This window comes from Castor canadensis, chromosome 9 (genome assembly GCF_047511655.1).
Source record: "Castor canadensis chromosome 9, mCasCan1.hap1v2, whole genome shotgun sequence".
NCBI classification, from domain to species: domain Eukaryota; kingdom Metazoa; phylum Chordata; class Mammalia; order Rodentia; family Castoridae; genus Castor; species Castor canadensis.
The window spans coordinates 23,592,080-23,607,054 of record NC_133394.1 but is presented as its reverse complement, the minus strand read 5'-3'; the positions used below and the strand labels follow the sequence as shown (position 1 = coordinate 23,607,054).

At 34.0% G+C, this 14,975-nt stretch overlaps 1 protein-coding gene across 1 annotated transcript in view; it reads right to left on the bottom strand.

The window, feature by feature from the left end:
- Positions 1 to 12,288: 12,288 nt before the first annotated feature.
- Positions 12,289 to 14,975, bottom strand: part of Mmrn1 (multimerin 1) — a 61,071-nt gene continuing 58,384 nt past the window's right edge. The window contains exon 9 of the mRNA XM_020186740.2: positions 12,289 to 14,745. Within this exon, the coding sequence (XP_020042329.2) occupies positions 14,324 to 14,745 (422 nt within the window). The 3' untranslated portion in view covers positions 12,289 to 14,323. The remainder of the gene's footprint in view (positions 14,746 to 14,975) is intronic.

The following is a 14,975-nucleotide window of genomic DNA, read 5'->3' as shown; positions in this document are numbered from 1 at the left end:
TCAGGTGAACATTGGCAACCTCTGTGCCAAGGGTCTAAAACCCCCTCCAATTCCTGCTGGAACTAAGCTTGGGTACATCCTCCTACATCTCCTACACAGCATTTTGAATTGGTCCTTAGAGCTCAGTGTTACCTTCTGAGTGTGACACTCTATTTTAGACAATGACAAGCAGCAGCAAGACCATAGAAATTATTTTCTACATGCATAACAGAGCTAAATTAACATGAAAATAACAAAGAAATGAATTTTTCTCAACATTAGGAGTCATATATGTGCCTTAAAATAGAATGACTTCTCATCATGTCCAATGAAGTAACAAGGGACAGGAAAAGCCACCAACACCCCACACAACCGGGTACTCTCTCTTCCCTTTTCTATTATTAATATCACTCAATCATTTGTACATTATCTAAGTTCTAAATGCAATTACTAATTTTCTCCCAGAGAAAAGAAGGATGCAATTGGTAAAATGTTGGATGCACTTTTCTTTTTTTTCAGAGATGGTCTTAATTTCTAGCCCAGGCTGGTCTTGAACCCTTAATCCTCTGTGATTATAGGAATGCACAACCACACCCAGCACCTGAGTGCTCTTTTAATATCTGATGGCATCCAGGTTTCTGGAAGTTAAATGTTTATGAAATACAATGGGTAGGTCACTATTTTATTCTCCTTCTATGTATTAATATTTTAGGATTTTTGGATTATAAAATTAACAATAATTTTTAAAAGGTGTGAACTTCTCTTTAGTGTTTTCTTTTTTTTGTATGAGCAAGCATGTTCTCCTTTTGAAAGCAATCATGAGCTGATGCTTCCTTGGCTTTGCTCCTGCAGAATTTCCTGTGTAGCCTGTGAGTGGTTTAGCATGTGTGATAGATTACTGTAATATGCAAATGAACTTTATGACTAATTCAAAAATACTGTCCTGTTCTGAAAGTTCACTCACCTTTGTAGTGTCTCTTCATTCATGGTGAATCAAATTACTAGACCAAATGAACTGCAGACGTTTTTTTCCCCCAAAATATCTAGAAATGTTTCAGCATGGAGGAGTTCGTCTTCAGGAAAGAAGTAGGCATCAAAGAGAAGATGGGTAGATGAGGGTTGAGAGAAGTCATTGAAGGGCATTTCCAGTATGTTGAGATCCCTACAATGGGCCATGGATTTGGGAGTTGGGTTTAGTTTGGAAAGGACCAGTAATAGAAGAAAGGGAAATGGATTTCATACTTGCTTTTGTGGCAAGAGGGTCATTGAAGTAACTGGATCCTTCCTTCATAATATAGCTCATCTTAAGTTATCCCTACAATTTTGTCATAAAAATATGGACAAATATGTCATGAAAACAAAAATATTACCATTTCAATCATTGTAAAAATCAAAGATTTTATACAATAAAATATTTGTAATATTTAATCTATAAACATTCATGTTATAGTTTATGTTGATAAACTTGCAATTTAATTTTAATTAGTTTATTTATTTTTGGTGACACTGGAATTTGAACTCAGGGCTTCACACTTACAAGCAGGTGCTGTACCACTTGAGCCACACTGCCAGTCCATTTTTCTCTGATGATTTTGGAGACGGGGTGTCACGAACTGTTTCCTAGGCTGGCCTTGAACCATAGCCCTCTGGATCTCAGCCTCTCAAGTAGCCACTGATACTTGACTGATTATTTACAGTTTTTTTAGGTGGAATTTTTACTTGATACATACTAGCATAAAGGTAAGTGGACTCCTGAGTTGTAGAAAATAATTTTATATATCTTCCTTTTATAATGGTCTCATTTAAATATTCAGACACAAATTGTCTTACTAGAAGTTAAGGACATATTTGAACAGCAGAAGTGCATGAGAGAAGTCCAGTATGCAAAACCAGTTTCTCGTAGGGTTTTTTCTGTTGTTACTTCTACTTTTCAGTTGTACATCTTGCTTTTCAGTTTTCTGGCTAAATCACTAGGCCACAACACAATTGAATCAGCCTCAACCTAGTCTTATTTCTACCTTTCTCCTCCTAATTGCATTCATTGTCCTAGGAGATTGGTTGATTTGAGATGCTTATTCTCTCATCAGTACTCTTTTACCCAGAGTATCTCTTTATATTGGATTTAGGCACTCTGTAAAATCACTAATAATCACCTGACCTGCTGCTCAAGTGATACAAAACTAAATCAGGCATTCAGAAATCCATATGGATTTCATTTGAAGCCTGTGATTTACCTATACCATAGATTGGGTACTTGATCAAGTATGAAAAAAGCTTCAGAAGGGTGACAAAGACAGATGAATGGAAATCATGAGTAAAAAATTCATTTTAGTAGCTAAAGGTTTCTGTTCTACATTGGTTTACTCAAGAGATTCTTTTTTATTATAATTTTTATTAGAATACATTACACGTTGGGGGAGATTCATAATGACAATTCCAATTAGTCTTATATTATGCATTATTTACATTGCCCCTGTCTCTTTTATTAAGAGATTCTTAATATTTCCTGTTGCTTTGTCCTTGATTTATTTCAAGTGACATTCCCTGAGCTATTAAAAATCTTTGTTTCAAGTGAAATCTCTTTGAGATTAGGAACAAATATTTTGTTAGATAATAAATTGAAACTTACAGCTCTTAGCAACAATCTCTGGAAACCCTAAAAACATTGTATCATGTTTTTTTGCTTTTGTATCATGTGCAATTTTTAAACTCTGAGATTGTTTAAAATATTTGTCGTCATAATCCTTAAGTGAAGAAATACCAATAGTGAATTCTTCAAAAGTACTGACTATATGCCAAGTAATATTCAAAATGTTGTATGTCTATTAATTAATTTAATCCCTACATAAACCCTATAAGATAAATACAACTTTTATTATTAGAGGCTGGGGAAGATTAAATAAATAGCCACAAGTCACAGAGCAGGTAAGAGGCAGGTGTTGAGCTGAACTTTTCCATTTGCCATCACTATGCATCTACCTCTTAAATAAAACCTTACAATTAATTGTTTCTGCTATGCTCTATATTTAATGTCTTTTCTAGCCTGCTAGAGTGAGGAAAGAATTCTTTTTTTTTTTCTGAGATAAGATCCCACTACAGAGCCTAGACTGGCCTTCAATTTGCAAGCCTCCTGTTGGGATTATAAGGTAAGCACCACCATGCTCAGCAAGAGAAAATATTTTTCATGGAACATTTGAAATTTTACTTTAAAAAGATCAATCAAGAAATTTTAGTGAAACATTTTACTACTTCTGAACCAAACAATTTTTATTGATGTTAAGAGGACTTCCTTAATTTTCATGTAATTTTGATGCATTAGAAGAGTTTGTGATAGCTGTAACTCCTGCATGTTCTATGTGACCTGTCATACTGACATTTATGGTTAACATGCTCCATAAAGAATCTATGACTACTATAATAGAACTGATTCTAGGAAGCAAATAAGCAGGTAAAGAAATGAATTAATTTTTTTTTAATGTGGGAAATTCTTCTTCATTTGGGGCAATGATTTTTTTCCCTGTGTGGTGCTGGTCTTGGGACCCAGGACCTGGTGCTTGCTAGGCAAGTGCTCTACCACTGGGCCATATCCCCAGCCTGACAAAACCTTTTTTTTATATCCTCTTGTAGTTAAGTCTTTTTTCTATCCCTGCAATGCTTATATCACTGTGATAGAAAGAAAAGACATAATGTAGAAACTGAAGCTCAACGAATAATTTCCTGTTGTATTTTCTTGTTCATATACATTCATTTCCTGTATTTCCTCAGCCATACCTTATATTAGCTCAGACTAACGATACACTTCACTTTAGAAATATGAAATTGAATTTTACTCTATCCTTCCATCTATTTCTTTCAGTTTGTCAGGTGATGCCTGGGCAACACTATGCTGGTGACATTATATCTCTTGATTTTCATAAAAGGTCTTATTCTTCCACCTCTGCTCATCTTGCTGTTTTTCCCTTTCTTTACTAAGACTTAAATCCAACAATCAGAAGTACTTAGATCTCACTAATCATCTCCAATCTTTCTATACATTCTCCTTTTACTCTTCAAAATCTTTTTTCCAGCATAATAGTAGTGCTAGGCAATTTTTATAATTTTCTTTATTAAAGAAATGTTTTATAAAACTTTTTTCCTACCCAGATTGAGCTTGTAATTCTCCTGCTTCAGCCTACTAAGTACCTGGGATTTCAATATGTACCACCACACCCAGTCTAAGCTAATCATTTTTGAGTATTTGCTAAATAATGGTCATTATGTTTGAGGTTTTATATGCATGGTTACATTCAGTCTTCATGAGGATCTTAATAAGGAATGAACCATGTTTACATCCATTACAAATGAAGAAAACAAGGCACAGAAAAGTTGCAGTCAAGTGGCAAAAGGCTAGACTCTGAACTCAGCTAATCAGGTCCAATGAGCTCCACACTTACCTCACATAGGTGTGACTTGGGTTTGATCAACTGACAACTAATTTGAAGCTTTTCTAACAAGGAAAGACTTGATTATCTTGGCATCTAAATCTGTGATGACTGGTGGTAAAAAAATTTTAAAAACCAAAAAAAAAAAAAAAAAAACCCCACAACTGATTTAAGGTAAATAAATATTAAAATCAGAACATTGAACAACAAGCAAAAGTTAAACTGTAGTTTTCAGATGAGTCCTGTAGCCTTACATCTGTAGTTGACCCAGTTCTATAGATTTGATTTAATTGCTACAATGAACAGATAGAAGATTACAGGAAACTTATTTTTATAACATTTATTATTACTTTTACTATTTCCACACACTGTACTATATATATATAAATTATACAATTCTTTATGGCATATTTCTCTTTTAAATAATTTCAGTTGCTTTCTCTGGTAACATGAATTATTTGTGCACACCTAAAATATATGTCCTTATGAACACTTTATTCATGCATTCATTTTTCAAGTCAAGTGTTCAGTTAAAAAAATCAAATGTCTACTATCAGTTGACCTTGTGAATATCATGAATAATAAGAAAAAACAATGGTTAAGTTTCAGTGAAGTATCTCTAATAAATATAACTAGTAAGTATTATAGTTCTCAAATAACTAATTATGCAAATCTTTTTTCTGTAGTAGCTATGCCTGAATGTAAATATTAAATATTAGAGTTTCTTTGTAATGAAAAGCAATATATAAAGATTGAGAAATTTTTTCTTTTTAAAATTTCAGTCATTTGCCAAATAGGTTATTTACAGAGGTCTATAAATTATCCTTTATTCAAAATGTCTATAATTTTAATCATGTTATTTTAATTGCAATACATTGTAAATTTGCAATAAAATAGTAAGAAGGGAGGCTGTAACAGATGTTCTGTCAGCACATGTGATTTCATCTGAGACAAGCTAGCATTCATCACACTTAATCTTCATCAACTGAAATGTACTGATTTTCAATAATGTGAACTCCATACACTCAAAAGGCTTCCAATACTTAGAAGAAAATTATTTGACCAAGACATTTTTTGTGTGGTGGTTAATTTATTCCATGGGTTTCTTTAGCCCTGATTGTAAGTAATTTAGTTGTACATTATGTTATTATAAAAGTGGCTATTTTTATTTATGGCTGCAATCCTCTTTTTTTGTTATGGTCATTTCATGTTTCTTTATACATGACAAATATTGTGCTGAAACTGGAATTCATTTTAAAACCACACTTAAAAAATCATGATGTTAATTTTTTTTTAAATAAGCTGCCCACTTGGCAGTTTAACTGATTCATTTAGATAGCTCCAGAATCCTGTGGAAACAGCACATTCACAGTGACATTTTCATAAAGAAAATACAATTTGGGCCTACTTCTGTACTATACTCAATGAAAACTAATTTCACAGTTACTATGGGTAGCTCATAGGATGTATTTTGAACTATTGTTGGACCTTAACAAATATTGGGCAAAAATAAAAGGAAAAGGAACAGCAAGTTTCTATAATCTGCACATTCTTTAAATGATGGTTGATGGAAATGTGTGCAAGAAAGAGAGAGAGTGGGAAGAAGGGGGCTAAGGAGAAGAGCAAGAGGAGTAATGCAGAAATAAATACAGAAAATGGATAGAAAGCAAAAAAGCAAGAGGAAAAGGAAGAGGAGGAGGAAGATGGGGAGGAGAAAGGGAGGGAGGAAGGGGAAAGGGAAAAGAGAGGGGGATGCAGAAGGAGAAGCAGGATCACCCAGGTAAAGACCAAATCTTTTCTTTTCACAAGAGAGGCCAGACTGTCCATGCTTCCGTTCTTTGGAGCACGCAGAGAATCACGCTGCTGGGTAATGGGAAGGTGATACCCTGCCTCAGGGGTTGCTTTCACAGACAAGGGATGGATGTGTCCTGAAAATGAATAACAGTTCCTGCCAATGGGACCTGGGCAGAGGCAATTAGGTCTTGGCCAGTTCTCAGGTACTGCAAACACCATTTGTCTGGGGCTGGAACCATTGTGGTTGCTGGGTAAATGATGACAGTTTGAAAGGCTCCTGAGAAAATGTGGGGAGTTGCCCAGAAACACAAGGCTAGTGAGTATGGAGGTCAAAGTAACATATAAAATGGGCAAAAAGGAACAGATTTGCCCCTATTTTTTCTCCTTCTCCACTGAAAGAGTTAGAAAACAAAGCAGTACCCTCCATTCACTCTGAAAATTGTCATTGTAACCTGGCCAGAGGATATTATGAAAAGATTTTGGGAGGGAACAGCAGAAGAATGTACCCCTGATAACTACTCTGTGTTTTTTTAAAAGAACTTTCTCTCCCTCAACCTATTCCCATGCTTATTTACTTATTTATACAGTTTCTTATTAACATTGTCACATTTTCCAAAATAGATGCAGGCTGAAATCAATAAAATTTTACTGTGGGTGGAAATTTGTTTTCTCTTGTCTTGTGGGGAGAGAGAGAGACGTACATATTGTTGCAGGGTATTTTCTGACCAATATTTGTACTTTGTATTCAGGGCACACTGAATTCAATGCAAATTTGTTTTAAAACCATTATTCTGAGAACTCTTTAAAAATTCATATATCATTTTCTTTACTATTAGAGCTTAGAACACACAGAAAGGGTTTAAGTGCGTTTGTTAACTTTCTGCATTTATTCAACAGCAATGCCAATGTAGAACTTCTGCAGTTCCATTACTGGAGCTTGTGTTCCATTGTTAGAATTATACTCACTTCTCTCAGTTGTGCTTTTTGTTTTAATATGCAGACCTCCTTCATATGACTTCAAACAGTCTACTGAAAAAACATATTGATGATCTTATGATACCAGAAAAATCATCAGAATTCCATGAAAAGAAAATGTACAGGGATGGTAAATTTTTCTCTTGTTAGGAAAATTGCCAAGTTTCATGACATACAGAGTGGGGGTGGGGGAAGATGATAATACATGACCACAAAAGATTTTTAAAGTAAGGCAGAAAAAAATCTTTGTCTTTTTCTTCCCTGGTTAGTGATGCTAGTATCAAGTTACTCAGACAACAGCGATTTCACAAAGTCCAAAGAACAATGAATGTCTTACATTTTTTTCCAAGACTAACTTACAGATTTTCAAAATGGCAGCTGAAATAAGGAGACAGTAATGACTTCTGTTTCAGATTCCCTCTGTTAGTTCTTTTACATCATCTATGATAAAGGGCAGTTGATAAGTGGTATCAGAATCTCATATCTCTGGGGATTTCACTCTTCCATACTACCCACATTGTGTTTGATGACAATCGATATCTTTACACTGACCAATCTGGCTATAATTGTCTCCTCTTCCTTTTTTTGGTGGCACTGGGGTTTGAACTCAGGGACTCATGCCTGAGGCATGCACTCTACCACTTGAGCCACTCCACCAACCCTCTCCTCCTTCTTCCTTCCTTTCTTTCTTTCATTGCCATCCTTCTTTTCCTTCTCTTTCTCCCATTCTTCTTCCACTTCTTTCTGCTTATTCGTATTCTCCTCTTTGCCTACATCTTGTTCTTAATTCTTCCTCTTGCCTCTACCATAATTTTTCTGTCACTAGAAGATGAAAAATAAGAAGAAGAAATATCCAGGAGTTTTCTCCCTTAAATTTGTGCTGCTTTTTTGATTTCACAAGTATAGATAAAATGATGTTTCAACTTTATACTTTCCTTTAATATACAAGGAAAACTAATAACTCTGGGTGGCATGTACTTCAAAAGAAGATTGGCAAAATCAAATTCTGCACAATTATTAATTCAAAAGTGGTCATTCTTTATGAGACTGAAACTATTTGGTTTCAGCAAACATTGTCTCCTCGTAGGATCACTCAAAAACAACTTGCCCACTGCTGTGAAGAAGCTATACCTTGCTGGCTGCAGTGCGTTGATGTATTAAGGATACAGCTAGAACTTATAGTGATCATTTGTTAGAACAGAGGAATTAGTTAAAGGAAAGTTTTTGTCATCATAACAGGATTAAAATCTCTATGCAATGAAGACAACATTGATCAAACATAAACATCATATTTATCTCCCCAGATTAAAAATCTCAGGACTCGTTTTAGGACTGGTGATTACCAATTGAAATATGTGTCTCCATTAAAGTAAAATGAAGTTTGACAAAGAAATTTCCTAAGTTTTATAAATTTCTAAACTTTTACTCACAAATTTCTAAAATTTTATTTGCAGATTTATGGTATTTTTTTAATATGTTCTCAGCATGTTCTGTGTAGTTACTCATCTCAATGGTATCCCCTTAGCTACAGTGCCAGATATGGCTTCAGGCAGGTCTGAACTGCTCTGTAAGCATTTTAGTCTACTTATTCTTCAGCCTTATTTATGGAATCAGGTTTTACAAACTAGCATCACTCAAGTGATATCTATAAAGTATTTCTCAAATTGAAAAAGATAGGCTCTTTTGTGATGTCCAGGTGTGCCCTTGGTATATTAGGCATGTTGTTTCTGTTGAGGATAATGATGACTTTAATTTTTCAAACGGATGTTCTACAGAGTATACCACATGGGACGCAGAGAGCCACAATTAAACAGAAGTGCAGCGATGATGCCTGTTCATAGCTTCTCTTCATTGCATGGAGTAAAGTTCTTAGTTTGTTGTTAATTCAGAGCTCTGTGATAAGGCAAAAGCCATTGATCACTTAAAGGAATTAGAATGAGTTTATAAAACAGAAACATAATTTAAAGCATTGAATGGCAAAATTCAGAAAGGTCAATGAAAGACACATTAAAAAGATGTGCAATCTCTGTAGAGGCTTTGAATTTCATCTACTGAATAATCTCCACACTATTTACTGCTTTTTCAGCAGGAGTAAGGAGTTATAAACATATTCATTAAATCGAAAATGTAATAGAGAGGTAGGGAATAGGAGAAAGTTGGGAATAGGAAGATGTGGAAGATATCTTTGTAGGATATTTTTTGGTAATAGCAAGATTATTCTGTGTCAAATCATGAAAATTAGTGCATGTGAATATATGTAGGACATCAAGATAAAGAGAGCACGTGGTCTTGACATATATTTGAGATATAAATTGCAGCTAAATGGCTTTACCTAAAATTAATGTTTTCCTTATAAATTATGCATCTAGACACCTTAATTCATCTTTAGAAATGGCTGTTTTAAAAATAAATGTATTTCTCTATATATGTTTTCTGACAAATTACTGAGATCCTTAATCCACAGATTTCATATAGATGAAGAAAAGTACAAGTGGGCCTTTTAATATACATTATGTACAATTCAGTGCTCTAATCCTAATTATGGCAGCTGCATAGATAAGTGAGAAGAAATAAATTACAAAAAGAAAATTAAACATTATTTGTAATTGTCTGTATCTTGGAATAAATCAGCTTCTTCATGAGTAGCTGAAGACAGTTGAGTAGTTTTTATGATATACCCACCCCAGGTTGTATATGTAGTATTTTCGTTGTTAAGTGAATTTGATGTAAATGTTAATTTAAATTGAAAAAGAAAAAGAAAATCCAAGTAAATATTTGAAGCTAAATAATACTTTAACCAAATACCAACTCCTGCATTATGTCATGTAGCATCTTCGGTGTTATCTTTAGTGGGCTGGATATAAGAATTTATATGAATCCAGCTAATAGGGAACTACGTTACAGGTTGATATTTCAAAACTTATGAAAATAAAGCTTTACAACACCATTGTAAATATTACTAGATTCAACATTTGGTACCATGGTTTGCACTTCTGTGTCCCCTCAAAATTTCCTGTGTCAAAGACCTAATCCCAGATATGAATGGACGTAGAGGTTAGGCCTGGGGATGTAATTAGGTTTAGAAAAGACCTGGGTTCCTAATAGTAGGATGAGTGCCCTTATAAGAGGAAGAGACCAGAGCTCTTCCCTCCTCCACCTTCTCCATATGAAGACATACTCAAAAGGCTTTTACAAACCAAGAAGTAGCCCCTCACCAGATACCAAATCTGCTGGGACCTTACTCTTAGAGTGTAAGCCTCCAGAACTGGGAGAAATGCCTGTCGTTTGAACCACCAACTCAATGACATTTCATTATGGCACTGAGCTAAGACAATTTGTTTCTAGAAAATGTTTTTATTAAAACTTGGGCTTTATAGTGGGGTATGATGGTACATTCCCATAAATAGGGAGGCTGAGGCAAATGGATCACAAGTTCAAGGCCAGCCTAGGCTACTGGGCTTTGACAACTCATGAAGCAATTCATATGTAAGTCATAAAAACTGCAAAATGTAGACCTTCCCCTAGGTTTTGGACTGTTCATTTAGGATGTCAGCCCAGAGAAATAAATACTACTGTGGTGTTGTTTTCTCTAACACAAGTATAGTGGAACTCATTGAGAAATCTCACTGAGCTGATAAAAGCACTCAAGGGAGAGTGTTTAATAACACTCCCCAGCTTACTGATGGAAGCTTGAGTATGAAGTCATTGGGGCAGCAAATGTCTGTGCCTTCTAAGGTGAAAGCAAGCCAATTAAGTTGCACTCTCCAGAAAGAACAGGCCTATATTTTGCTTTAATGTGTCCCATGTGTCCCCTGCAATAATAGATGATGGGTAAATATGTTTGATTAATGATGAAAATTTTGCTACATTTGAAATTGCCTTTGATGAAGACAAAGAATATGACTCACTAGTTTTTCAGCACAAAAAAGGTGACACTAATATAGCATAGCAAATTTTAAAAAAAGAGAACCAAGTTGTCTATCTTTTTCTTCAGATGTGAATGACAAGAGCATGACAAAAGCCATATAAAACTTAACTAAATGAGTATATAGGTAAATGATATATAAATGAGAATTTATATAGTATGAATATAATTTATAATACTATATAAATATGTAAGTATGGCTCATGTATAATGTAAAATTATATATTATATAAAATAAAATACAAATGATGTATTATATATAATTTAATTGAACATCTGAAAATTAGATTGAGTTAGTAAATTTATATTTTGAAACAACCAAAAAATCCTTTCTACAAAGACTAAATAGGTAAGTCAACCAAAAACCAGTATGGCATGTTTGAATTATTTCTTACTAATAACATTAACTCATTCTTCTAAAATGAGGGTTTTGACTGGTGAAATAGTAAAAGAAAGAACCAATTCAGGCAAAATTGGTTTTGAAGATGAAGTCTCAACTCCTGGACTGACACAAAAGAAAGTAAAATTTTGGTCAAGGATTGAAAGAAAAGGAGAGTTATTAAATTTACCATTATCACAGAATTCCCCATGATGTCAGTGGTAGTGTAAACTATCCCGACTCTGGATATGTGTTTCAATTTCAGCATTTGTACTGACTTACTTGATATTAATTTTTACATTATATATTATAAATAGATACTGACATACTTTGGGAGCTTGCTGGGCAGGGAGGTCTTATGAAAAAGGAGTCTGAAATCTAGTCTACAAAGTAATATCCAAGATAGTCAGCCATCTCCATAGAAGAAACCAAGAAAAATCCCAGTGCTATATTTTTTTCTACATGAATAAGTTTGATCATGACAATTAGAACTGAATTACTAAATTGTCTTAAATTGTATTGGTTATCTTATAAAAATTTTGCCAACAAGTTCAAAGCAACTTAAAATTGGTTATTGGGGATAATTTGCTTATTTAATCATGCATTCTATCAATACATACAAAAGTCAAGAATAATATTGGTAATTAAATTCCCAAACACCAAAACACTATTTAATGCTAGATGTTAATTATCTAATTATAAAATCAATGAATTAAATTGGACATGACCATGATGAATATTATCAAATGAAAGCACTAAGATATATTTTGAAAAGTATATTTGGAATGCAAAAATTGTATTTAATTTATGAGCAGTTGAAGAAATAAAATGAAAAATAATTTAATTATAGTGAAGTTTTAGGCCAGGACTGAGGAAAGTATCCAAGTTATTCAAATGCTTTTGCAAATGATGCATTTACACGTATCAGGGTAGAAGTGGTCAGTCTCCAGCCTCTGGTGTTCGGCTCTTAGGTCATACTCTTCCCTGGTAGCCTGAGTCTACTACTGAATTGGGGGGGGGGTATGAAGACCCAGCAATTTCTGTTCCACTGGGGACATTCTGGTGGAGAATGCTCACTTGCAGACTTGCCAAGGTTAGTTTGGCTGTAGTTCAAAATCTTCTGAATAATTACTGTGAGATTCATGGTGTTGCATTATATTCATTCCTTTGTATGACTTTGTAATATTCTATTGTCCAGACATGTCCAGATGGCTTAACTGCTTGTCTTAGATATGTGGGTGATTTCCAGTTTTTGGCAATTGTGAACATTAAATATACAATTCTTTGTATGCACATATGCTTTCAAGTTTTGGCAAATCTGAAAAAAAATTCAAGTTTCTATTGTACAGAGATACTATTTTCATCTTAAAGACTGGAAATGTTTTTAAATCATGAGCTTTCATGAAGATGCTCTCTTTCTTGTTGATTTTGTTACAGGCTGGTAGAAATATTTTTATGGCAGTTTGATTATACTAACCAAAACTGAAAATATTTGACCTTTGGTCCATTTGGTCCATTTGCTATAATATTGAAAAATGTCTTAGCCTCTATGGGCCTCTGTTTCTCATGGACTAAAGAGGATGACAATATATAATATGTACTTCATAACTTAGTATGTCATTACAGTAAGCATCAAATAAACTAATGCATAGAAAATGATGTCCAGATCAATTTTTTATTATTTTTACTACTTCTGGGAATCTTTTCTTACTAAACCCTTTGTCAAAGATGCAAGCAATATATCTTAAGGATGCCATTAAAATAATATTTCTATAATAAAATCAGAGATAGCCTAAACACTCATAGAGAAGAGATTATTAGATAAATTTAGTACCTTTGTAGGAAACAAAACAGAGCAAGGAAGGATGAAGGTTCTGAATAAGATATGGCCTGACTCTAAACACTGCCAAGTCCTGTGGGCTGTGGATGTCTGTCCAGGTCCTAGCCTGTCTGTGTCTTAGTTTTTTCAGCTATAAACATAACGATAATGAAGCCACCTTATATGAGTTATTGTGAGGATTCAAGGGGACATTTCATGGTAATTGTTTTACAAATAAACAGAGTATTCTGTACATCCCATAATTCATAGTAATTTACAGATTATTACTAATCCTTTGTAACAATTAGGTGAGATATATATGTATTTCAATAGGAAGATACTTATTATACAAAGGGTTTTACTGTTTCTCCCTATAGCTGTATAGTGGAGCCAGGTAAATAATCCACTTACACACCCTTAGACTTGGGTGTAAACATCCAATACATATCAATTGTGACTTTCTCCTCAAACTACAAAAAGAGAACAACACTTAACCATATTTCACATTTCTACCTCACCTTTTAGTTTTGATTAGTAATGAAACTTTAGTATGTAAAATTAAACAACTCAATAAAGCAAAAATAAAAGTTCGTAAAGCACTTTTTGTCTTTGAAATTTTTATTTTAGTTTGTTAATCTAGGAAATGTTTGTTAAAGCTGTAGAATATAATGAGAATTAAGAGTTTCGTCAGAAGGACTACTGTGGCTGACAATATTATGTGATGGCATTATAAATGTGGCATTTTATAATATCATTTTACATTGAAATGAGTTAAAATAAAGGAACTACAGCAGGGTTATTCATGCTAAAAGTATGCTTTGTTCTCTGTGCCTCTAAATTTCTGTAGGAGAAAGAATTCCTTTATGTACAGGCTATCCAAATAACTTTATGAGATAAACACACACACAGTTTTACTCAGATTTTAAAAAGTTGGTTTTCATTTAGTGTAGAAAAACCACACAGAGCAGATGTGCATGCAAGGATAAAGCCGCTGTCTCTTTCTCAGAAAATGTGTAGTCAGTCATTCTACGTTATGTACGATACAACAAGTAACCGCTAAATGTAGTAACAGGGGGAAATTTGGCTGGAATAGTTCCTTTTAGAAGACGCAACCAAACTTCCTGTCCATAATTTAATTCTAATAATGCATCCCCAGTCAGGACTCTATCACAGTGTATTTCGCTGTTAATATTTTCCGACTCAAATGTAAGCTTGTCTACTCCATCAACCACTAGAAATCCAGAGACGTGAGCACTAAATGACTCAACTGTATATCTGAAAATATACACTCCAAGATAGGGAATTCTGAATTTTCCAGTTCTTGGGTTATATGAGGCTCCATAATTGACTTCCAGGTTATTAAATAGGATAGGGCCAGGTGTTGTCATTCCATATGTATGAGATGCAAAAAATGCCACCATGGGTGCATATCTGTAAGATCCTTTGGAAAAATCTGTTTAAAGGGAAAAAAATACCAGAGGTTAATTTGCATATTTTGACTTGCTTTGTTTTTCCTCCAAATACTTATCATTTTATCTCAGTTGCAAAAATGCTGAGAAGTCAAAAGTTCCTACATCAAATTTCACAATGGTATATGTGTCTGTTTGCCTGGCTCTTCTCTTAGCTGAACTATCCTAAGTCACTTTCCTCTCTTGAAGCCTCAGTTTCTCCATTTAGATCAGG